Source organism: Notothenia rossii, assembly GCF_949606895.1.
Source record: "Notothenia rossii genome assembly, chromosome: 10".
Classification (NCBI taxonomy): domain Eukaryota; kingdom Metazoa; phylum Chordata; class Actinopteri; order Perciformes; family Nototheniidae; genus Notothenia; species Notothenia rossii.
This window is the reverse complement of record NC_136908.1, coordinates 53,084,378-53,109,466: the sequence shown is the minus strand read 5'-3', so window position 1 is coordinate 53,109,466 and position 25,089 is coordinate 53,084,378. Positions and strand designations below refer to the sequence as shown.

Sequence of the window (25,089 nt, the reverse complement as noted above, 5' to 3'; positions counted from 1 at the left end):
GTGCTTTACAGAATTTGTATAGGCTAACCAAATAAGTTACGCCCTGATTTGATCTTGATAAAAGAGATCGGTTGACATTGGCTTCTGGTTTATTAAAAAGACTTCCTCCCTGTATACAAATCTATGATACTTACACATCATCTCTACATAAACACCACTGTTATCATTTTGGAGAAAAAAGCTAACGTTAGGCAATGAAGGAAGTAGGCTACAGCACTGTCACATGACTTCAAATCAACATAGCTAAGCTAAAGGCAGCTAATGTTGGTGAAGTTTAGTAGTCTCATTTAGTCACTTGAAAGCTTTAATACTCACCAGAGGAGGATATACTCATATATTTATGTGGAGGTAAAGAATGTTAAAGTCTCTTGTGTCCCACAGACCTACAACCAAAACATTGCATTGACTTCCCTAACAAAATTCTAAGAGATTTCTGGGCTTTAAGACTCTTTCCTGCAGCTCTCTATAAAGAAACACATGGCATTTGCTTAAAGAAACCAAATTAGTGTCTGTTTGATTATAATCATTAAAGAATGACTCAGTTTTCAGGCAGGGTTTACAAGATGGGAGTCTCATCAAAGAGCAAAAAGCAGCGTTCCTCCTCTGCTTTACGAGGACGTGCAGACTGCTGAGACAGGTCTGCCTGCCTCCTGCTTTCCTTTTTGTCTTTTCCTTTAGTTGTATAAGGCCTCTGAGACCTTTCTTATTAAAAACACATCATGAAGTGGTATTTTGAATTCTCATTAATTTATTTTCTTTCAGTCCGAGTGTCTTGTCTGATTTGTTTGGTCATTAGTTAGTACTGGTTCACTAAAGTTTCAGTTTTCTATGTTGTGGAATCCAATCATAAGGTATCTGTTTTCTGAGCATCTTTTAAAGAAGGAAGACACTAAATGCTAATAAAAAATACCATAAAACTGAATTAATTTACATCAAATGTACTTTATTCAAGTGGTTTTCAGTCTGGCGCCACGAACGGCCTTACTTCCAAAAGATGTAATCAGTATGATTGCGGGATCACATGTGTCTGAACCAAGGTGGATAAAGAGGATACAGCATTGGAGGAAGGGCCGTGTTCAAGCCCAAAGTTACTCGGTGGCTTATGAAACCAGAAAAGTTGACTGTATTTCATGGATCTGCTGCATTCACTTTCTTAGAGTTCAAAACGTTTGGTTAAATATTGGGTATTCTTGGACTGACAGACACACAGGAGTAAAAAGTACATGATTAATTTTGAGCAATTGACCCTGTCACAGACTATACTGTATTACCTCAAAGTGAATGTATCTACATGTTTTGTGCATTGCTTTTAAGTTATCCAGTCTGAAAAAACATTCATTGGTGACTACAGTGTATGTAAACTTCAGGTTCATGTGTTTAAAGTTCAAATCATGTTCTCTGTGTTATTTTGTATATTCATTATTTGAACATACAGAGCAGTTTGCTTTGATTTTCCACCGGTGCAGGTAAGACCAGGACACACATTCAACCCCCACCTCCTGCTTTCCAGTAAAACACAGAGCCCAGCAGATTTCGCAGGAACGTCAGCAATGAACAAACAGAGCCGATCAATAAGCAGAGTAGTGGAGAGCCTGGCACCCTCTGAGCCTCCGAGCACTTTCAGCTGGGTGATCAATTCTGAGGTAAATCTAAGCTCTACATCTCATCTCAGCTATTTTACTCCCTCAAATTCTCTGCAAGAATAAAGGGATAGGCTGGGTGTCCCTGAAAATGTATGTTTGTGCTGAAGTCAGCACTTGCAACAACTAGAACACAGAGAAAGTCTTTATTGTCCCTGAGGGGAATTTGACGACTAGTGCAACATCTTTTTCAAGAACAATCTGACTGCTGCCGGGAAAAGAAAGGGAGGAGGTTATTGTTGAGTGCAGTAAATGATGCATTTTCACACTATGACTATTCCACACTGTCTTAAAATCAGATTACCTAAACATATGTGCATTCAAATGATACCACAAGCAGCATTTGTATTTATTATAATGATGAACGAATGCCTGAAGAAATTCCTTTTCTTTGACAAGGTAATTCTGCACAAAATGGCGTTTTTTAAGTCTTGGCAGGGTAGATATCTGCCTTGTCTCTCCTATTCAACTTTTAATGTCATGGTTTTCAAATATTGGCTTGACCCCTGGATAGCAGACTCCCACCATTTCCCCCCATTAATTCTCCATGAGTCGACCAGACAACAATCTCAGAGAAAAGTAAGGGAGGCGGTGTTTATTTCATAGTCAACAACATGTGGTACTTAGATGTATTGTCTCTCTCCAACTGTAGAGCACATCATGATCGGATGATAGCCTTATTATCTTATGAGGGTATTTACGTCTGTTGTGTTTACATTCTGTCACACGCTGACAAAAACAACACAGCGCTGGATAAGCTGTATGGTATTGACCTTATTTTCGATTCACCTTTCCAGGAATAGTAGGACCTCCCTACCTCACTTTTGCAACTCAAACCACATCTCACTTTCCCGTATGAGCAAACTGTCCTCATCGTTCCATGAAAGTCACCTGAAAAGCAGGAGAGGCGGAGGTGGTAATCTACACCTGGCATGTATCTGGATGACCTCTAAAACTCACAGCGCATGCAGCCTTTTTGGACATAGTGTGTTCTAAGCGATATCTATGTCGCAGTCATCAAAATAAAAGTGGCTGCGTGGCTCTCTGAGAAGAACAAGGCCCAGATATGTAGCACCTTCACTTCCTGACACCCTCAGGGGTAAGACAACAAAAAGCAGGTGCAGAGATCTGGGCCATACGCTGCACTGCAATAACAAGAGAGACCAAAGAGAGACTTGTGGCGGAAGTCCTTAAGGTGGATGTAGGGCAGGTGTGTTTCAGGAGTGTGTTCTATGTGCAGCTGTCAGTTAATGATGGGAGGATGCCTGCTCAAAATAGCGGGAGGTGTCTAATGGAGTAGACAGATCTAATAGGTGGTCCTAATAAATCCATTAACATCCTGCTATTTTTTGTTCTAATTCGACCAAAACTTGACCCAGTTTAAGATTAAGCTATATGTGATCTACTAATGGGATATATGTGCAGATATCATGCCTCAAAAGGTGAACAACACGACTGCTAGCTTAACCAGTAGCACGGTTGAGGCTAATGATCAACACAACAACATGCTAGAGGACATCCGCAGAATTGTAAGGGAAGTGATTCAAGATGAAGTTTTCTCGCTCAAGACAGACATTCAGCTTGCAGTTGCCTCAGTAAGAGCTGAATTGGATGAATGTAAGACTCAACTTGCTGATCACGAGGAAGGTTTAAACACCTTGATTCTCTGGAAGCCTGCAGTACTCAGTTAGCTAAAGACAATGCTAAATTACAATTGAAAATGGACGACCTGGAGAACAGAGGGAGACGTTGCAATCTACGTATTGTTGGAATACCAGAAGGCTTCGTAAGGCAGATGTCAGATAGGCTCCTTTACCCGGCACGACTGCGGATCACTTTCGGCAGTGAGTCGAGGATTTTCGACTCTCCCCAATCCGTGATGGAATACTACACTACAAGGATAAAGCCTACCGCCGAAAATATGTGAACATTTGTGCTGTTTGTGCCAGGCAAGTCGTCTGTTAAATCAAGGGGTTGTTTACCATGGACTGGAAATCGGGATCGGAATGCTCAGGGTGGATGAGACCGTATGGAAACACTCACTGCAGGGACGTTGTTTGAGCCGGGATAACTGACTGTTTGTGCTATCTTCCTATAGTCATTTATCTCGAGAATTACGCTGCTTATACCTAGAAAATGGGTCTTTCTTTCTTTCTTTTTTCGTGATCATATTCCTTGTCATGTTTAAACAGACTTTTCATTCACGGGAGCTTTTGAGACTCTTTCCCTGAGATCTCCACCTGCAGGTTTGGCCTGTCTTGTTCACCTGTTGCTTCAGTTCGAGTTTAACTTCAGTAACTACTAAATGAATGTATCTGTTCATGTTTAAAGCATCTTATCTCACTTTTCATAGTAGCAGGTGCTCACAAGATCATACAGATAGCATATAAGCAAAACTTATTTGTGAGAGGGTTTAGCTTTACAATTATTTTACACATGTCTTTTGGGTCTTGTTTTACTTGATTATTGTTTTTAGCTTAGAATAAGGATACTAGAGGAGTTCAATGCTGGATAAGCAAATTCTGTTAACTAAGGACCGAAAGTGGTTAGATATTGAGGCACATGGTGCCAATTATTTATTGCTATCTATACCCCGGGTGTGCCTTGATTTATTTCACCCTATGATATGCAAGTTATATCTCTATATCTATCTAGTTATATCTCTATATCTATCTATATATTATAACTCCTTGAGAGAGCACAGAGTAAGACTATAGATCTTTCCCTTTGTCAAACCAAGAGGATGAGTCTCAACAGTTCAAAGCTCTCCCTCAGCACTTCATTATTCATTTAGCACAGAGAGAAGAGAGGAACACCTGCATGCAGCAGCAAATCAGCCTAAACTGAACCCAAAGTTTGAACAGCATCCAGTTTACAGCCTCTCACACTAACCACACTGTAATATTCATTGAACATTTTTCCAAAGGCAAGGTCTGAGTATTGCAAAAGCAGGAGTTTGCAGTATTGAGACCGACAGGAACATTATTGCGGACAGCTTTGTCAACAATCCACTATGTCCTGTCAGCAGCCCCTGATATACAAACAAAAAAAAAATGTCTGGGGAAAAGTTTAATTTTCTTAATGCTCACAATAATTAATCGTACTGTACTGCAGTACTACCTCTCTGAAAGGTTGCTGGAATACTTCACAAACTAACACACTGCTGTTTTTATTCCAAAAATGTAGAAGGTATCAGGCATGTTCCACAATCATTTAAAGTAGCAGTGATAAAACCTCTTCTTAAAAAGCACAACCTCGATCCAACTATAGACCTATTTCGAATCTTCCGTTCCTCTCAACAATTCTTGAGAAAGCAATCGCAAAACAGCTGTGTGATTACTTAAAAAACAATGATTTATTTGAAGACAAAGGACTTGTCTCTATTCTTGTCTTGCTCGATCTCAGTGCTGCATTTGATACTATCGACCATGATATCCTATTGCAAAGACTAGAGCACTTAGTTGGCATAATGGGGACTGCTTTAGGCTGCTTTAGGTCCTATCTATCTGAACGCTCTCAGTTTGTGTGTGTCAACAATGAATCTTCCATGCAAACCAAAGTGAGCCATAGAGTGCCACAGGGCTCATTGCTTGGACCTATTTTGTTCACATTATATATGCTTCCCTTAGGCAATATTATAAAGAATCATTCTGTAAATGTTCATTGTTATGCGGGTGATACTCAACTTTATCAATCAAGCCTGATGAAATGAATCATCTAAATACAATTCAAGATTGCCTCAAGTACTTAAAAACGTGGAGGACCTTACATTTTTTTATGTTAAACAAGGCCAAAACTGAAGTTATTGTACTCGGCCCAAAGAATCTACGAAACAAACTGTCTAAAGATATATTAACTATGGATGACATTCATTTGGCCTCCAGTGAGACTGTAACGGCCCGTCTACACTACAGGCATCGAAAAATGCTTTCAACGCTTCGCCCATTCAGTTCAATGGGGTGACGTAGAAGATTTTTAATCTTCGCCGAACTGCATTGTGGGGAGCATGGCATGGCTTTGCAAGCATCACAAGCATCTATCAGCATCAAAAGTTGTACAATGTTCAACTTTTGAGGCTCGATGCTTGGCATCAGCCAATCAAATCCCGTTTATGCAAATCCCGCCAGTGCAAGCGCTAGCCAATCAAACCGTGTGCAAGCTGGGAGAACCAGACCGCAGTTCATTTCCTCATATTCCAAACGAGATATTACGGTAGCAAATCACCCGGTTCTTTACGACCAGAACTATTTACCGGGATACAAACCGGAGCAACCAGGCATGGAGGGAGGTGGCAGAGACAGTGGGTGAAACTGGTAGGTTTTTCGCCTGTTTAGAGAGTTTATATCCAGTTTACTTCGTTTTAACATTGCTATTGCTTTGTATGTCGGGGGCGGGAGATTCATGTGATTAGTTGTTGGTCGCGTTGCTCGCAAAAAATCGCCAAGCTTCAGACACGCCCAGCTTCAAGATTTTTTTATGCCTGTAGTGTAGACGGGCCGTAAGGAATCTTGGTGTTATATTTGATCAGGATTTATCCTTTAACGCCCACATAAAATCAATTTCAAGGACCGCCTACTTCCATCTACGTAACATTGCAAAAATCAGGCATATCTTGCCTCAAAACGATGCAGAGAAACTAGTCCATGCATTTGTTACTTCAAGGCTGGATTATGGTAACTCTTTATTATCAGGGTGTACAAAAAAGTCAGTTAATTCGCTTCAGCTGATTCAAAATGCTGCAGCATGAGTACTAATCAGAGTTCGGAAATGGGACCACATTACTCTTGTTCTGGCTGCCTTACACTGGCTCCCTATAGAACACAGGAGCCCTACAAAGCCCTTGATGGGCATGCGCCATCTTACCTTAAAGTGGACCTATCATGCTATATTTGAATAATATAGTGTAGGACCATACCTATATAAGGCATATTTATACTTTTTATTTTTCAAAATACCAAACAGATCATGCATTTTAGCCATTCCTCATTTCGCTCAATTTTACACTGTCTTTTCATGGGCTGATTCTGTGAGAACAGCACCATCTACAGGCCTGGCATATGTACTACAGCGTCTCCAGCGCTTTCGAACGGCTATGTCCGTGGCTGTCTCCTCCTGATTGGTGGAGTTGGCCCAATAGCCGTAGCGCCACTTCTGTGACGTCATAGAAGTGTTCAAATCTGAATCAGTCTGTATCAGATCCGTTGCAGCCCCTTTTTAAGAGATTTGGGACAGGAGGAAAATAGAGAGAGTTGTGTTTTCTGACACTTGGTGAGTTCCCTGGAACTATAAAAAAGACGTACAAAAGTGCATTTTGCATGGTAGGTCATCTTTAAATAACTCATTATACCCTACTGTCCTGCTAGGGCATTGCGTTCCAAGAATACACGGTTGTTGGTTGTTCCAAGAATCTCTAAAAGTACAATGGGAGCCAGAGCCTTTTCTTAATTTGTGGAATCAGCTTCCAGTTTGTGTTCAGGCGGCAGACAGCCTATCCGTTTTTAAGAGTGCGCTTAAGACCTTCCTTTTTGATAAAGCTTATAGTTAGGGCTGATTAGATTCAGCCCCTAGTTTTGCTGCTACAGGCTTAGACTTTCGGAGGACACCTTACTTCTTCCTTCTCTCTGTCTGTACCTGTGTACTCTCATGTTCCGAATAACCCAGCTTCCCCCAAATTTATTTTTGGTGTCTATCTACGCCGGGATCCTGAGTCATGGCTGATCCTGTTGCTGTGGTCCTGAGTCCTGGATCGCGAGCCCTGGATCCTGAGTCCTGGATCCTGAGTCCTGGATCCTGAGTCCTGGACTTTGAGTCGTGGCTGAACCGGTTTCTGCGGTCCTGCCTGACTCTCATCACTACTTCCCTGATGGCTCCCACACGATTGTTGACATCCTTGTGGATTCATCTTCTTATTATAGACACATGAATTTCCAAACATTTGGACTACCTATGTTGTAAATGTATTATCTTTTCAATTTACACACGGCATCTATTGCACGTCTGTCCGTCCTGGGAGAGGGATCCCTCCTCTGATGCTCTGACGCAAATAAACATTGATTGATTGATTGATTGATTGATTGATTGATTGATTGATTGATTGATTGATTGAAGGTAATAGTAATTTCTATTGTTTACTCCTTCAACCTTTCTTGTTATGGCAGACATTTTGAATTATATATTTATCAAAATATATACGTCTAACGCCCACACTTTGATATTATCAACCCTTTAATATAACTTAAAGGTCCCCATTATACTCTTCTAGGACACGTGAAGAGTATGTCTTCTAGGACACGTGACTTATTTTTCTTCTCAAGTCACTTTACCTCCAATAATACTAGAGACACACCTGCAGTCATGTTGAAGAGGAAGTAACTGTCTGTCTAATAATTATACAATTGGCCAATGTATCTAACCCGTTCAAAATGTATGATTATGAATTTAATTTGTATTACAATTTGCTGATATACAGATAAATAAAAGTACATTCAACAGCTTATTTATTTCTTAATATCTCCACGATCACTTGAACATTCCCTCCCAATCACCTTCAAACAGTGAAAGGCTGTATTTTATTTTAGACTGAATCTGATGCACCTATTGTAAGTCACTTTGGAAAACATTGACAGTTAAATTAACTTCAATGGAATGTCGTCTTCGAATCAGGGCAATGACGTTTTCAGTGTGTACTAGCACGTCCCACAGACATACTTTAAACATCTCATTCAATATTTGAAAAGACACACAAGTAGAAATTCAAAACAACAGTGACCTGCGTAGACTCAAGATTTTATTGGAAACGTTTTGCAACAGTTTTTATCAAATGTAAATTAAATCGGAAATTAAAAACTTAGTGATTGACTTGTGTATATTTTATATTTATATATATTTATTTTATATCTACTTTTTCTTCTTTAAAAATCAAACTTACCGATGGTGATCTGACTGACACAGCTGTAGAAGGTTCCTGAAGAGGCATTGTAGCTGCTGCTGCTGGGCTCACGGTCTGTGACAGGACACACAAGGTATACGATGGCATCACTTACACTCTGTTATCGAAGAAACCTTACAATGCAACAAAGACATTGTGTTTCGTTTAAAGTGGACCTATTATGCTATATTGGACAAATATATTGTACCTATACAAAACATGTCTGTGAAGTTTTTTGCTTAAAATATCAAACAGATCACCCATTGTAGCCATGCCTCATACTGCCCATTCCCCCTCTTTTGCAGCCCTGTTGCAAACAGGCTGATTCTGCTTTGACTTGAACGTCTGCTGCAAGCCACCCACCTTTGTAGCGTCACACAGCTTTCCCCTGCTAGAGAGATTTCTACGGGGAGAAGCTCAGCTAAACGCTTTTGTGATTAAATGCCATGTTATGCTCCTAACCACTTCAAGCTTTATTTCTGAAACAGTATGGAGCTCAAACCTTTTTCTCTCGCAGGGTTTACCACAAGGACATTGTTGTGTTCTGATATACTCCTGCCAATAGGGGGCGCAGTGTAACAGAGTAACATACAATGTTGAGAGAATAAGTGTATGCCCGGGAGTTGATGCTATGGCGGTGAGCAACAGTAAAGAGCTTAGTACCCGTATACTCTGTCCCTTGCTTCATTCATGTATTTTTACTAATACACAACAGACATTACGTTATTCTCTCTAGTAGCCTACAGCGTTAGCTCCATGGTTAGCTCTGAGTGTTAGCATGCTTGCTAATGTAAACACACAGCATATTACTCCCAAAACACGCCACGCATTGTTTCTGATACAGCACTAGCTTGACATGTTCTTTCTTAAGTGTTTACCGCTAGAACAGTGCCATTGGCAACAAACTGGAAACTGTTACGACAACATGCACATCAACTTATATTGCAGCTATAGGCTATACTTTGGTTTAAATTGCGTGAATAAACTAGCTAGAGAGCTAAAGTTATTTACATTCATCCGATGTCAGAAGGATTACCTTTTAACAAATGTTCGAATACTTTTCTTTCATTTCCATTTGAGTAAAACATTGAAGATATAACATGGTATTGTTTTATTTTTACACTGACTCAGATATAATGAAAAAACTACGTCAGTCGAAACTCAGCTTTGGTAAGGAAGAGACAGGCAGAGAGAAAGAGAGAAAGGGATGGAAGTCAGGTAGGAACTGCAGGTACAGTCACACAAAAAGAACGTAGGCTTAATAACCAACTCAGTCTCACTGCATTTCCTGTTATAGTCACGACATTTAATCTATTGATTCGTGTTCACCAACACGATTTCCCCCTTTTTTTCGTGTCACACAGAACGATTTTAAAAGCAATGTATTTCTATTGGTAGTATGTTTCGTGCCTTCAACACGTCTTTTTGTCCGGTCGGGTCTTGGAAGACCGGAAGCTGTGGGGTTCATAAAAACATCTTCTTACTCAATATCAAGCCACGATTATTATTATTATTATGGCAAGGTTACGCCGAGCATCAAACAGCTCTTTGAAAAACTATCCAAAACTGGACTCGAACACCCCACAGAACTACACATGCTGGCTATTGTGTTTCGCAACATGTTCTATGGCACGTCTCTACTGGGAATTGTAGTTTTAAAAGACGTTTTTGTTTTTCCCAAAATAAGAAGTTGACAGTATTAAACTGTGTATACCCCTGGAGGTTTAAACTTTAGGCGATAGGAAACAAATTGGTGTGTACAAATGTAAAAAATATAATTAATAAATGGGTGAAAATTGCTTGTATCGATAATGTGCAGCATTGATATATACCCACATGACAGCTCATTGTTACTTTGTAATTCTACTCCACTACAATTCAGAGGTTAACCTGGTATTTTTACTCCACTACATTTATTTTAGTTACTTTGCAGATTCTGATTTATGATGTGAAATATAAACAACCCTTAAATCAGGCTTTAGTTACACCAAATTCAATAACGTGCTTTAACCACTGGGCGGTGCACACAAGGTACACACAGCCAAAATAACTTTTGTATTATTAGTGTAGGATACTTGTGTATGTATAACATCTGAAGATGTGTAGTTTTATTCATGTTTTCACATAATTTTACAGGATATTGCTATATTATTTCACACATTTTACTTCTAATATCTGATTTGTAAAAAATCACAGACTGAAAGGTATATCCGTCATTTAATGGTAAGCTATTGAAATTCTGAATCCATAGATGTATCTCCCAAAACCCCTGACTATTCTTTCAACTCAGTATTTACATTCTTATATTCAAAGAAAATCAGTAATATATTTAAAAACTACAAGTCCTTTGCTATCAGCTGTGCACCGTTATGGTGTAAATATAACCTATCTACCGATTGAATCAAATATAAAAGTCAGCCGAATTAGTATTGATGCTGCAAGGAGAAGTATTGTGTGAAGAGAAATTGAAGATGTTGTTTAATTGCTGATATATTTATGATCCACGTCACGTATTCAGTTTCCATGGCTGTTCTTCCTGTTTGTCCAGAAGTCTTCTAATCAGGGCTCAATAAATAAAGAACTACGGTAGATGTGTAATATTTAATGCAGCCGAACTGTGTATTACAATGCTGTTATGTGATGACTTTCAAAGAGAAAAGCAAGCACACTCGGAATAAAGTATTATTTTCTTTTTCTTTTTTAAAATGTTTTTCGGATTTCATATCGCATAAACATCAGATCCCAACGTGCATTGTGGCTAAACAATCCAATCACCGTGCTTCTAGCTGAGGATCTTGGGTAATCAGTTCAGTGGGTTAGTGGTGTGTATCGCAATGATGCTCAAAATGTCCCTTATAGGCCTACGTCTGTTTCCGGTGACTCTATTTTGAAATTCAGTTCCTGAGGAACGGCTAAAAATTCAGAGATGATAGAATTAAATGAATAAATAAAAACAAGGATAATTGTGTGTTATTTTTGATTAAATAACAGTGTGTTATTTACAAAAGAATAACAAATTAGAAGAAAAAAAAGATTTAAAAAATACAGATTTCAGTATTTTGATGCTCTCAGCACCATTTATTTTCCTCACAGACAGCAAAAAAAGTCAGACATTATACGATTTAAAATAAAAACAATAATCGTGGCTTGATATTGAGTAAGAACATGTTTTTATGAACCCCACAGCTTCCGGTCTTCCAGGACCCGACCGGACAAAAAGACGTGTTGCAGACACGAAACACATTACCAATAGAAATACATTGCTTTTCAAATCGTTCTGTGTGACACGAAAAAAAGGGGAAAATCGTGATGGTGAACACGAATCAATAGATTAATTGTCGTGACTATAACACGAAATGCCGTGAGACTGGGTTGCAACCGCAATAACCCCATCCATCTATCTTTCTATTTATCTATAACAATAGTCTTCATTTACAATATAGACAATAAGGCCTCATTTTAAAACAACATACATCTATTGCAGTTATGATGTCATAATAACATACAATTGTATAAAACACAATTTGCTTACATTTTTGTTCTCTTTTGAGAATCAAACAAAACTGATTTAAATAAACAAAATAATGCAAACAAACAAGTGAAACAAACTAAATGGCTGAATTGCTTTTAATTCACTGGCAGGAGCGACAAGTGAGGAGGAGCAAAAAGTTAACTTCGAGGGAGAGATTGAACAAAGAGAAAGAGTAGAGGACATAGAGAGTAATGGACAGGAAGAAGACAGAGAGACTAAAGAAGATGGAAGAGAGGCTGCAGGTTATGGAAAGGAGAGAGACATGGAAAATGAATGTTGACAATGTTGTGTGATCATTTTAGCCTCTTCTGCATGTCCAGATCATTAATAGTAACAATCGACTGATTCTTATGCATTACAATTTCAAAAATAATTTATGCTGCAGCCCACTGACATGGTTTGAAATCAATATATTATCCAATTGGTGACCCCCCACAGGACTTAAAAAACCAACTAACTAGATCATGAAAATCCCCCAAATCTATACCCCCGAAGCATGTTTAAACCTCGGTATTTAGGAAATCCTGGATACGGCCCTGAGTGCCATTATATGTATCATATAACAACTTTACTCTAAGCCTCCAGCAGACATCCTGCTGAATACACAGACACACAGCTGCGACTGTATACAGAGACGATAGGTTGGGACGTATCACGTGTGCCGGACACAATAGGTAATCGGGACGTGTCACGTCGGCCAGATGTCGCCAATGACGTTACAGGAGCGAAAATTCTGGATCTGCTTGTTAGCACCCCCCTTTCTTCTTTTTTTTTTAGAGATGGGGTACGGAGGAAATAAGAGAGGGTTTCGTTTTCTGACACTTTGTGAGTTCTCTGACACACCGGGGACACATATATGTATAAAAGACATACAAAAGTGCATTTTGCATGATAGGTCCCCTTTAAGTCCACCTATAATTGTTGGGGTACTTTTACAGCCATTGCTTTTCTAATAGATGTATAGGGAAAAAAGTCTGTCTTGGTCCCATAGTATCCTTCTGTTCCCCATGAGTCCACTAACCTGGGGGGGTTGAGAAAAGCCATGACCCTGCAACGTTACACATAAAACCCTAATACTGCAATGTTAGTGCTGTTCCACACATCGAGATGCACAAGGGAAAATAAATATGACCTTGCCAGAGCTAAGGCAGGAGTCTGGCAGCTCTAGTGCCGTGGTCTAACAATTTATGATGGGAATTAAATACTCCACTGTGAATAAAAACAGATCAGCAGTGCTATGAGAATCAGAGGATAACCCTGGAAGAAAACCTTTATTGACCCTTATGGTGTACAAGCTAAAATGTCTAAAACAATGTTGTTGATTACTGATATGTACATGTCCTTGTCCGGATTTATGAAGTGTGTCACCTTTATAGCCATTAGCCCTTTGATAAATGTCCTATGACATTTCACTCTATAACTCAAGCAAATGTTGCATAAAGAATTTGAGGGGAATTGTGGCTTGCAACTACACTGACACATAATCAGAAGTTTAATTTACAGATTGGTAAATGGTCATAGTTACTCTATCCTGTGTACAATTTAGTAAAGCAAAATGAAAAATTATGGCTGCAACAAATGATTATTTGTATTATACAAATAATCTGCACAACATTTTCTCAATTTAACAATTTGTTGTTTGGACGATAATATTAAACAAAATAGTAAAAAAAAATGCAAGTCACATTTACTTGTTGACGTCATAAAATATCTTGTTTTATACGACCAATAGTCTCAAACCCAATGAGATTCAGTGTACAATGATATTGAGTATAAACATTGGTATAACTGCCTTTTTAAATTTATATTTGAGTGTTGTATGTCTTTTAAAAATGGACCTCGAGCCTTCAATAAAGCTGATGATGATGATGATACTCAGATCTATCAAAGCCATAACCCATAAACCAGAACACTGTCAAAGGCAGGGACGTGCACAGCTAAGGGCTATTGTTGCCCGGGCAACAGCCTGTTTGCCATTTTTGTCTGACCTGCCCCTCTGGAGAGAGCGACATTTTTTTTTGTTTTCTATTGTGGCCGAATCAACATGATAAGCCCATAATTAGTATTGTAGCGCCTCGCAACAAATGTACTTGTTATTGTGCTTCTGTCTTTCTGTGTCTTTTACTCTGCTCAGTAAACTCCTTCAATGGGGCCGCTCTCTCTCTTTTCTTGATCGCCCTCTCACGGGTGAACACTACACTGTCTTGCTTCATTGTAGGATTTCTGCCATGTCTCCACTTTAGTTTGACCATCTCTGTTATTAAGTTATGGAATACTAAATAAGTCATTAGATACCTTACCGTCACTGCGCTCATAAAGAATGATACTGGTTTCATTAATTAGTGAGTTTATTTAAAGTAATTATAGAAGCCCTATTTTATCTGTATGTCTGCACAGCAGTTACAAAGGGCAAACTACATTCAAACAGGATTGTCCCCATCTTTTCATTAATAGTTACTAACATTAGATATTTTAACAAAAAATGTGCCTGAATTACGAATTTAGCAGTTGGACATAAAAGTAAACTGAGAATCACTTGCAATGACAGTATTTTATTTTATGAACCTTTTACGTTAAAAACAAGTTAGAATTTTCAAAAGGTCTTAGATTTTTTTGGGGGGCGGGCCCTTTTTCCAGTTTAGAGCAATAGCCCTTCCAAATGTCTGTGCACGTCCCTGGTCAAAGGCCTTCTGGACATTCACAAGTTCTTAGTATTAATAGAGATAATGATAATAGGTCAAAAAGATGCAATCACCCAAATATCAAGGAGTCTTGGTTCTACCTTTGAAAACGTATAGTAACATAGACTCTACTCGTTTAAAAAACAAAGTGTTACTTATTTTATGTTTCATTTTTATTCATTTTCTGCACGTTTGTCGATCATTTTAACTTTTCCTTTTTATATTTGTTAATTCAGAATTTTTTATTGGATTTGTCTTTGTGTGTGAAGTGCCTTTTAATGTTTGTACAGAAAAGCTGATTTATAAATAATCAAAGTATTATGAGTTGTCCCAGTCATTTGTCACCCCACACCATCATTTCAGCCCTCACTCAACAGGGAAACTAGAATAAACTGAGGATGAAATATCAGCCACATAAGCAAACATATGAGATGAAAGTATTGTCTGTGATCACATGTTACCGTTACCTGCAGATCCGGAGGAGAGGCGCGTCGCGATGGCGCGGTGAGGACTGCGCGGACTTCCCGGACAAACCCGCACCACCTCCTCCTGACACTGTACACAGATGACCTGGTTCTCTGTGTTTTCTCCGACCTTGCTGCAGCCCATATGTTCCCCCGCGGCCTGTATCTTCATACCTGCGCTGATCTGACGGACCAGTCGCATGTCTGCTGCTGTCTCATGCTCCAGCATCCTCCTCACCGGCGGCGGTCGCACTTATTACGCATGGCTTCTGCTTGTGAATGCTACAACTTCTCCCGCATCTTTTATCTCCACCCACTGCAGTTCGAAATATAAGCGGTGTATGTATGTGTGTATGCTCATCTACGCTCCGTGTCGTTTCTCGGCTCGTGTCGCGGTGATGTTGCAGTCTTTACGCACGGCTGCGGGCGTGGCTGACTGCTCCACGTGGTTGGTGAGGTCGCAGTGTCAATTCCTGTGGGAGTATGAGTGGTAACAAGATAAAGTAGTAATACATTAAGAATTTGAACTCAGTACCACTGTAAGTCCCAAAAGGACTATAACTGTAAAACTAATTGAATGAATACGACACAACGTAAATTCACTGGACAGGGACGTGCAGAGGATATAAGAGGGGGGCTCCAATTCATAAGCATTGTTATTGCAAACAATAAATAAAAATACTCCGGGAATAATTTACTTAAATATGTGACACTGTCAAATGTTTATTAAAATCATTTAAATTAAACAATAACCAAGGAGCATATTTCCAGTTAAACATAATTAGAAATCCTTTATTAGTCCAACAGCCGGAAATGTACATTGTTACAGCAAAAGTGGCATAGCAGGTAAAGTCATGCAATAATATAAAATGATTTAGCTATTAATATATAGATGAACAGCACACATTAGTTATACTAGAATTCAAATAAAGACACACAGTGACATACACCGGGCGATCAGCCATTACATTATGACAGGTGAAGTGAAGAACAGTGATTATCTTGTTAGAATGGCCCCTGTTGTATAATCAGAGGATGAATTGTATATAATTGTATGTATTTCCTCTGACATTGGGTCAATTTACTTAACGTGGGTACATCTGCTGATAATTGCGGAAGAGGCAATGGAGCCTCTCTGACCTGTGTTACCTTAATAAATTAGCCAGAAATATGCTGTAATAAAGATTCTGCCATAACACTTCCTCCTTTTATTAATTAAGGTCACACAATCAAAAAATACTAGATAACCTACTGAGTTCCGCCCTCGAATGCCCAAAATGACTTTCTGAAAAAGACTTACAGTATCGATGGGTAATTATTTTACTCAAGGCAGAAGTCACAGGGTTACCTGTACTACTCACAAATAGCCAAAAAAACAACCTTTTGATTATAACACAAAACGTGGAAGAAAAGATTATTTGCGCTAATCTACTCTTACATAAAATTGAAAATCATTCAAAAGCTAAGTATGCTTAAGAGGAAAAAATCAATTTGTCCGATTCAAGTGTAACACATTTACATAAATAATGATAAATCTTCCAAAACACATATAGCAAGATGTAACTGTCGTCCACTCGTTCTGCTTCTGTTATATTGTCCAGTAAACACTTCTTCTGGGTGCACGTTCCGATCTCCATGCGTAGCCTTTGAATTGGACGGAACTGTAGTCAGAAAAAAAATCATCTCAGAAGTTTGGGGTTTTGTTCTATGTGTTGACCCAAACCCATAAGACAATAGCAGTGGAAGAATAGCTGGAAGAAGTAACTGAAGGGAGTCATCCAGCTGCCTTCATTGACACTCCAGTCTGCCTCCAGAGCAGCTCCTTAAACCCCTCTGCCTCAGAATGATCCATCTTCCCTCAAGTTTCCAAGGGAAAGACAGCTTTGACCTGGGTAGAAAATAGCACTTGCATTCTGGGTTAACAGCCTACAGTCGACCACTAGGCCTTAGAGTCTTATCTATAATTTTTTAACTTCTTGAAACCATGAAATGTTGCTTGTGTTGTGTTTTTAGTTACCCACAATTTCCTAAACACACAACAAGCATCTTCTGTAAAAAGTTTCAGCCACGGTGCTGAAACCAATCACATCTCAACTTCGAAACAATACATTTAATCATACCTGTTTTAGCAGAACCCAATCGAGAGCTTGACCATGTAAGAAAAAAGTTGTTTAGGTGACAAGTTTCATTTGCCCTCTGGATCATGTGAGGGTTAAAAGATTCACGTTAAAATACAATTACTAAATTGAACAATAAATCCATTATACATCTCCTGGAAACATTGTCCTCCAAACCATAGAGACCATGTTTCCCAAATAAGATACTTTAGAGTACCCATCTTTTCACACACCTAAAACAAAGGAAAACACTTTCTCCTGTTAAAAATCCCAAAATAATTGTAATTCGTCGGTGGGTCAGAAATTGAGATGAACAGATTTGATATCCTAGAGGGGGTTAGATATATAACTTTACAAATTATTGACTAATGTATTTTGAAGAACAAATAACAGAGACACAAGTCCAGTTTTGTTTTTAGATTACATTTTCTTTGATAGTAAAGGAGTATTTAGGTTTATTTTTTATATATCTGACATTTTTAAAATATGTTGGCTATTCACTAGATAGAAATGTATTGAGAACATTTCTGAAGATTGAATATTTGTTCCATTTCTAATATTCCTTTTTAAAACGTAATCTTAGAGTAACGAAGGCTGATGCTGAACTTGGAAAACATGTATTGTCTGCATGTCGTAAACAAAGAGGCTTTGTTTGTTCAATCACCATAACAACCACACGTTTTACCCATAGCTAGTTTATATTTCATGATTATTCTGTGTGATATAATAATCTGATTTGTTGTGCTAAATAAAGGATATTAATAGTATTAATTGTTTCAGTATTCTAGACCATCGTTAAGCAAGCAGCTTCCTTTCTTAAACACGAAACATAATGTTCTACACCACCTTCTGGAAAACTCTTGCACAGTTATGCTGTAAAATCATTGCCTAATTTCTTCAGGGCCTGAACAGTCTGAGACAAGCCTGTCTCAAGATCTTGTCATAATTAGAACAGTCAGTGATTGTTGTCCTCTGCTGCTGTAGTCAGTGGCAGGGTCCCCAAAAAGCTAGAAACGGACCTGGTCAGTGGGCTCAAGGAAACTCTCTCTGGCATTGGGATGTCTGGAGGGAAGAAAACTCTTGGATCAATGTGGTACAATCAGCAGACACACGTTGTCCTCTGCACAGTAGAAATCCCCCCAAAACTGCAGTTCCTCTTCACACCACTGTTCCCTTGACAACGAGGCACAACCAAAAGGTCACAACCTCCTCAGAGATGCGTTCATTGCACACTTCTTCTGTTTCTGTAGTGAGCAACGTTTCACCAACACACTGATTCAGAGTACAACCCAAAAGGTGGCGCATAACTATCCAATGTTGCTGTAATCACAGCAAATCAGCTACTAGAGAAAAACTCAATTTAAATCTCTCCCCCAACGGGTAATAAAATGAAATGGCTGAGTGTCTATATGGTCAGGAATGCTGAAACATGTGAATGTTCAAACTAATGGTGGTAGTTTACCCAGATTCTTTACTTACTACTAAATTTGAAACGAAAAAGGTATTCATTCTCCACCATGATCCTATTTAATCTGTGTATCTACCGTACCATTGTTTTTCTTTATTAAACACGTAAACGGAAGAGCGTCTGAGAGGCCTTTTTGCGTTTTGCTTTTTACTTTACTAAATGGTCAAATGGTCCTTGGAGCGAGGGGCGGGGCGAAACTCACGGAAGTGATTTCAAAACAAAAGCACTCGTTTGCAGTGGCGTTTATATAAGTACAAAAGTGGTGGGGCACAGAAAACTTAGATGTCTATATATAAGCTTCTGCAGTGAGGTTCATGGCTGGTGAGGCACTGGCACTGACTCTTCAGGTTTACAAATATAATATTTTGACCTAAATCAAAATATCATTTTCAAAAGCTTTTTTTGTCTGATGCTTCGATTAATTTTAAACAGACAGTTCAACAAAAGGATACCCAAAAAATGTAATTCTATCATTTAAATGTTGAATTGTTCTCTCTTAGTAAGATCCCATTTTCAATAAAATTGCGGTCTTACCTTGACTTGAAGATGAAATCCATTTGGCTATCCTTCTGGACCAAAATCTCTATTACTTGTTTGTAAAAGTCCTCCTTATCTTCTTGTAGTTTCAAAAGTCTATCATAAGTCTAATCTATAGATTTATGATTCGAAAATTATAAAAGTAGGGTAGACATGTGGATATTATCCGGCTGAACAAAACGTGCATTTATCTAACAGGTACGTTTCCCACAGATCTTATTTTGAGCTATTTCCTAAAATCCTATGGAGAAATCTCTTTGCTATTTGTGGAGGGAACCCCTGCGCAGCTTACTTCCTGGTTTTGGGACGCGTCTCTCTCCTCCTCTTCACACACCACACTTTTTGCGGCACACGTACTTACAGCCAATCAGCTCTGAATGATGTGAGATGACGTATGGTGGGGATGGCAGCACTCTGCCCCTATGGTCATTATTTTTTTGCCACACACATTAAATAGGACAATACTCTGAGCATGCGCAGGGTAGTTTTTACAGTCACCGTTCACTTAGACAGTGAGAGGGAGGGCATGATCGGGTTTTGTCCCACATAGCTCTAAACAGCTCAATAGGCACACACTGTAGACACTAATTAGAAGAACACAGACTAAAACAGCAATGTACAGACGAATCAGATGATTAAACATGATCTTAAAATATATTTTATATATATATATTCTTTTTTTTGGTAATCATTATTTTTAATACTTTCTGCTGACACTAGGTGGGTCTGTGCCCCTAATGACCAGTCGCCACTGCTCGTTTGCTAAAATCACACTTTGAATCACTATAGTATCCTGCTGAAGGACCGGTGATTATTATAAACAGGGGGAATTTAGCGATCACAACGAAAACGGCCAATACACATATTGAGCCCAGAAAATGTTATTAAGGACTGTAAATATAATAAGCCTCTGTCTAAAATGGACAATATTGTAGGAGATTTAAACTATACAGCGGTTCTGCACTGCGGTCAACTCAGCCACCTCTCGAGTTTGTTTTTTCAAATCAGCTGCTCTTCATTATTCCTGCAATATTTGACGAGTGATACAAATATTTGTTACCACAAGTTCTTAAGTAAACTGACACTGTTGGACTCGGTTCTAGTTGGACTTCTACCAGAAATAAAAAGAAGTACTTTTACTGTGTAGGCCTACTTTGTGAGTAATCGTCTGTCAGAGTCCCCTCCATAGTAGGCTACATAATGCATGTTTTCTGCTATCTTTGATGAATGATACAAATATAATTTTACCATTAATTCTTAATGAAATTGATACTGTTTGACTTTGTATTAGCCTACTACTTACAATACATTGAAGTACTTTTACTGTGTATTTTTTGAGAAATTCTCTGTCAAAGTCCCCTGCTGAGAACAAAATCAAGCCACTTCTGCTAAGTTTGATGAGGGAATTCTTTTTTGTTGCCATTAGTTCTTCGTGAGATTGATCCTGTTGGACTCAGTAGTGAAACTACCCCCACAAGTACTATGAAGTTCTTACTGTGTACTTTTCCAACAATCCTCTGTTAATGTCCCCTCCTGAGAACAAGAATGTATGTTTCTCTGCTATTTTGAATAAGCGTTAAAAAAACTTTCTTCATGAAACTAATATTGTTGGATAGAGTATTTTAAGAGGATATGGTGGACATGATATCAGCAATACTTCGTCAGTACTCCGACAGCAGCATTTTAGACCTTGGAAAGTCTTTAGAGTCTGGCCTGGGTAGCTGGCCACAGCTATCTTCAGCAAAGTGACACACTTTGTCACTCTGGTTGGCCTCTTATGAAGCTGCTGTCTTTTAATATATGATTATTTCTCAGTCGCTAGTTCATTCCTCGCAGATTCTTCAGTCTCATCAGCCTCATCCTTCCATCAGTCCCAGTCAACGCCTCAGCCTCCAGCACACTTCCAGTGTCTGACTCCATATGATATTGTCCTGATGCTGTAAGGGTGATGCCCCATGATCACAACATGCCCCCCCTAGAGTCTGAGTGCCAAGGACCTCATATTATGTCATTAATGTTAAATCACCCATTATAACAATTTGCTTTCCTTTTTCTCTTCTCTAAACTGAATAGCCCAGTCTTTAAGTATAATACAGTGTAAAGTCCCTTTCCTGCACCATTTGAAGGCTTCAAAACCGGCATTTTTACTGTATTGTGTTTGGAGAAATGACACAATCAATGGCCCAGAATTGTACTTCATAAACTATTAATCTTGTGGTGCTTGAAAAATACACACTGGCTAAGCCGGACAGGTTATATATGTCTTTTTTGGAGCCCTTTTTTGCAATATTTATTCAAATGTCACTAGTTATTTAAACAAACCACTATCTGAGGATAATACAAGCAACCATACAACGCCCTTTATCTAGAGAGCCATTAAAGTCCATCAATATTTTATCCTTCCACACATCTTTTGAACTGCTGTAAGTTCTAACCTTGCAAAAAATGTAAAATATTCTTCATTTGCAGTATTTTTTTTAAAAAGTGTTCAGAAAGACTGCATCAACTATATGCTATATATATATATATATATATATATATATATATAATATCAATATTTTTTATAAACTAACCAAAGTTAATTTAAATAGTGGGCCAAAATAGGTTAATTGCCATGCATGTGGCGTTTGATATAGTTTACGTTCAATTTCAACTATTTTAGGCAGAAAAACGTATGTTGACTAAATCTTTTTTAATAATTTACTATAATTTAGAAAGGTCTTTGTGAGAAATCATTTAAAAAGTAAACTTATTTTTCATTTTATATTTACATTTGAAATGTTTGCCCAAAACATTATTAATTTATACATTTTTATCAATTTTTTAAAATTATGAATCCATTTATTTTATTGTATTTCCTTGAGGCTGGGAAGATATCCAGCATGTAGTTCAACATGCAAATGTTCTAAAGCAAGTAAGTATAAGTATAACATGGAAAAGGAAATAAAATACGTTTCATAGGAGGATGTGGATTTATTTTCTCTCACCTTGTAATTACACAATCAAACAATCTATAATTTAGCTCTGGCCTTCACTCACAAAAAAACATTTAGTTGAATTGGACACATTTTTCAAAGCTCTATTGACTGACATGCAATGACTGGGACTGATGGAAGAATCTGCGAGGAATGAACTAGGAGCAGAGAAATGCCTGGAAGCTCTGATCATGTAGGGAAATTTAGTGATGAAATCAGGTCTACACACCTGTAGCTTTAAAATTATGTGTGTGTGTGTGTGTGTGTGTGTGTGTGTGTGTGTGTGTGTGTGTGTGTGTGTGTGTGTGTGTATTTTAATCAGCTGGATAGCACAAATACTTTGACTTTACAATACCCATAATTCAATTAAAATAGTGCTCATAATTTTTTCTTGCAAAGAACATAACAGGGAACCATCCATGTAATTTGTGTGGCAATGAGATAATCACCCCTTTTTATCACATCAAAACTTCTGAGATTGGCTCAACTTGACCCGACGACAGAAAGCTAAATAAGCGAAACCTTGACTCACAATATCAATTTTAAATGATTTTATTGACTTAAAGATGAGCGTATTGCTTCCTGTAAGAAACAAATATCTGTTGCACTGAGTACCAACGTTTTTAAATATGAATAAGATGCATGAAAAAATATGATTCAAATTAGGCTATAAATTATATATGAACATAACCTTTAGAATAAAGATGCAAAATATACCAAGATGAATAGATTATAATTATTTATTGATTTTAATTGATTGAATCAGCTACAATATTTTCGTATTGAATGAATGTGCATACTGTTAATGCTTAATACAGTATTCTTAACAATATCATTATCATTAATATTCTTCCTCTTTAAATGTTCCTAATTTCCATAATTTTGTCCACGAGACATTTGTCTCTGATTGCTTTTATTGTTCATTTTAAGAAATGTAAGAGTTTTTTTTTTATGTAATCAATGTGGGGAAATTGGAGCAACCCCGCCTCTATTTTGAACGGAAAAATACCCCTGGACATTTGTTCCTTCAAAATGGCTGTCCACTCTTAGAGTTTTTTTTTACTTGATTTCAGGAATCAGTTGGGAAAACCGAAGCACATTTTTCACTCGGAGGAAACCCGTGTGGATTTAGAAGGACAAAGACCCGTGGAGATCTACCCTTAATATCCCCCTAAATATTGCACGCTGCAGGTTTTTCATTTGCAGTTAAATGCTAAAATGCGGGAAAACCTGAGGAACCCTGCGGCACAGTTCACTTACTGAACGCTCCTCCAGATGTTGGAGAAGGCTTTTCCAACAGACCTAAAGAATCTGCAGATGGTTCTATGTTTCCGAGGTGGGTTGAGCAGGCGATCATCGACGGACCAGACTATACAAGCTCCAAGTCCTGGGTCCTTTAAAATCAAATGGGCCAGGACCATATCTTGAGAGCCCGCAATCTTGCACAAGCGCTGGTAGACAATCTTGTCAAGGTCAGCGAAGGTTGTCGGGGTGGTGTAAAAGTCCCCGTGCTGCACCTCAGCCCAAACTCTATCAAAGAGGCTCTTAATGATGTCCCTGTCGTCCACAATAGTGCGCCCCACTTTAGATTTCTTGAAGGCCAGCGTGACCAGCTTCTCCACAAAAATCTGAATGCAGACTCTATTCAAATCCTGCTGCCTGTTTGCGTCCTCCTTCAAAGGACTGGCAGTTCTCTCCTCACAAAGCGTGGCTTGCTCCAAAGCCTCGCCCCTCTCCACCAAGGCCTCTGACTGAAACGGAGCCTCAGGCCCCATTATGGCCTGTTGGACCCTTTGACTCTGCGTGGCGACCTGAGTGTTCACAAACCAGCTCATCAGCGACACGAAACGCCACGCCTGTTTGCGGATCTCCGTGTGCATGTTGGCATGCACCTGAGGAACGAGCAACGTCCTGACAGACGTGTGCCTGACAGGCTCTGGGAAGTCACTGTGCGACATATCACTAGCAATGTGTCTGTACAACATGTCGGTGAGTGCCTCAATAAATACTAAATGCTTGACACTGGAGAAGTCCTTGAACCTTTTAAAGACACTAATTTCTTTCCCCCCCTTTTCACCTCCCTCAGTCATGAGAAGATCACTTACGCCGCTCATCAGTGACATCATGGACTTCGTAGTTTCAGCTTTGGGCTCTGGGTGGAATTTCTTTTTAAGTTTTACCACCATGCGATGAATCCAAGCTTTGGCAAAACGCTTTGCCAAGCAGTTCTTCACCCTCAGCTTTACGCCCTGCTTGCATTTGGTCTTCTGTTTTTGTTGACTGGTGGACTTGCCAACATGCGTCCTCTCCTGATTCTCCTCCTGCTGGGTCAGAAGGGCTGTAATGCCCATCGCGGTGTTGGCGATCTCCAGAGAGCACTCCTCTTGCAGCAGAGCATAAATCTGGTCAGGCAAATCGTCCAGGACAGGATCGGTGATTTTTCTCAGCTCCTGGTCAATGAGTTCTTCGACGGATTTTTGTTTGCGGATGTCAATCACTGAGTCCCCTGACGAACTCTGCTCCTGGACTCCTAGTAGTAAGGAAACCACTGAGACTGGTGACTCAGCTCTGGGCTCCTCGTTATCCACTAATGGTTTCTCCAGGGGGGCAGGACTTAATTTTCTCTGACGCGTTCTACGTTGGCATCTCCCAATTCTAATTTTTCCTGCAAAGGCCTTCAGCATTGTGCAGGTGTGCCCCACCATAACGTTGAGCCTGCGGGGGCGAACGACGCGCTCAGCAGTGTG

General features: G+C 39.0%; 1 protein-coding gene across 3 annotated transcripts in view; it reads right to left on the bottom strand.

Annotated features, from left to right (window-relative positions):
* LOC307021235 (anoctamin-4-like) overlaps window positions 1–17,011 on the bottom strand; it is a 67,310-nt gene extending 50,299 nt beyond the window's left edge. The window contains exons 1-2 of one of the 3 annotated variants that reach the window (XM_079653170.1): window positions 15,249–17,011; window positions 8,569–8,643 (exon numbers count right to left, since the gene is read on the bottom strand). In XM_079653170.1, coding sequence (XP_079509296.1) covers window positions 8,569–8,643; window positions 15,249–15,474 — 301 coding nt within the window. In that variant the 5' untranslated portion in view covers window positions 15,475–17,011. The remainder of the gene's footprint in view (window positions 1–8,568; window positions 8,644–15,248) is intronic. The other 2 variants (XM_079653168.1, XM_079653169.1) reach the window with 2 other exon arrangements.
* Between the last annotated feature and the right edge of the window lie 8,078 nt (window positions 17,012–25,089).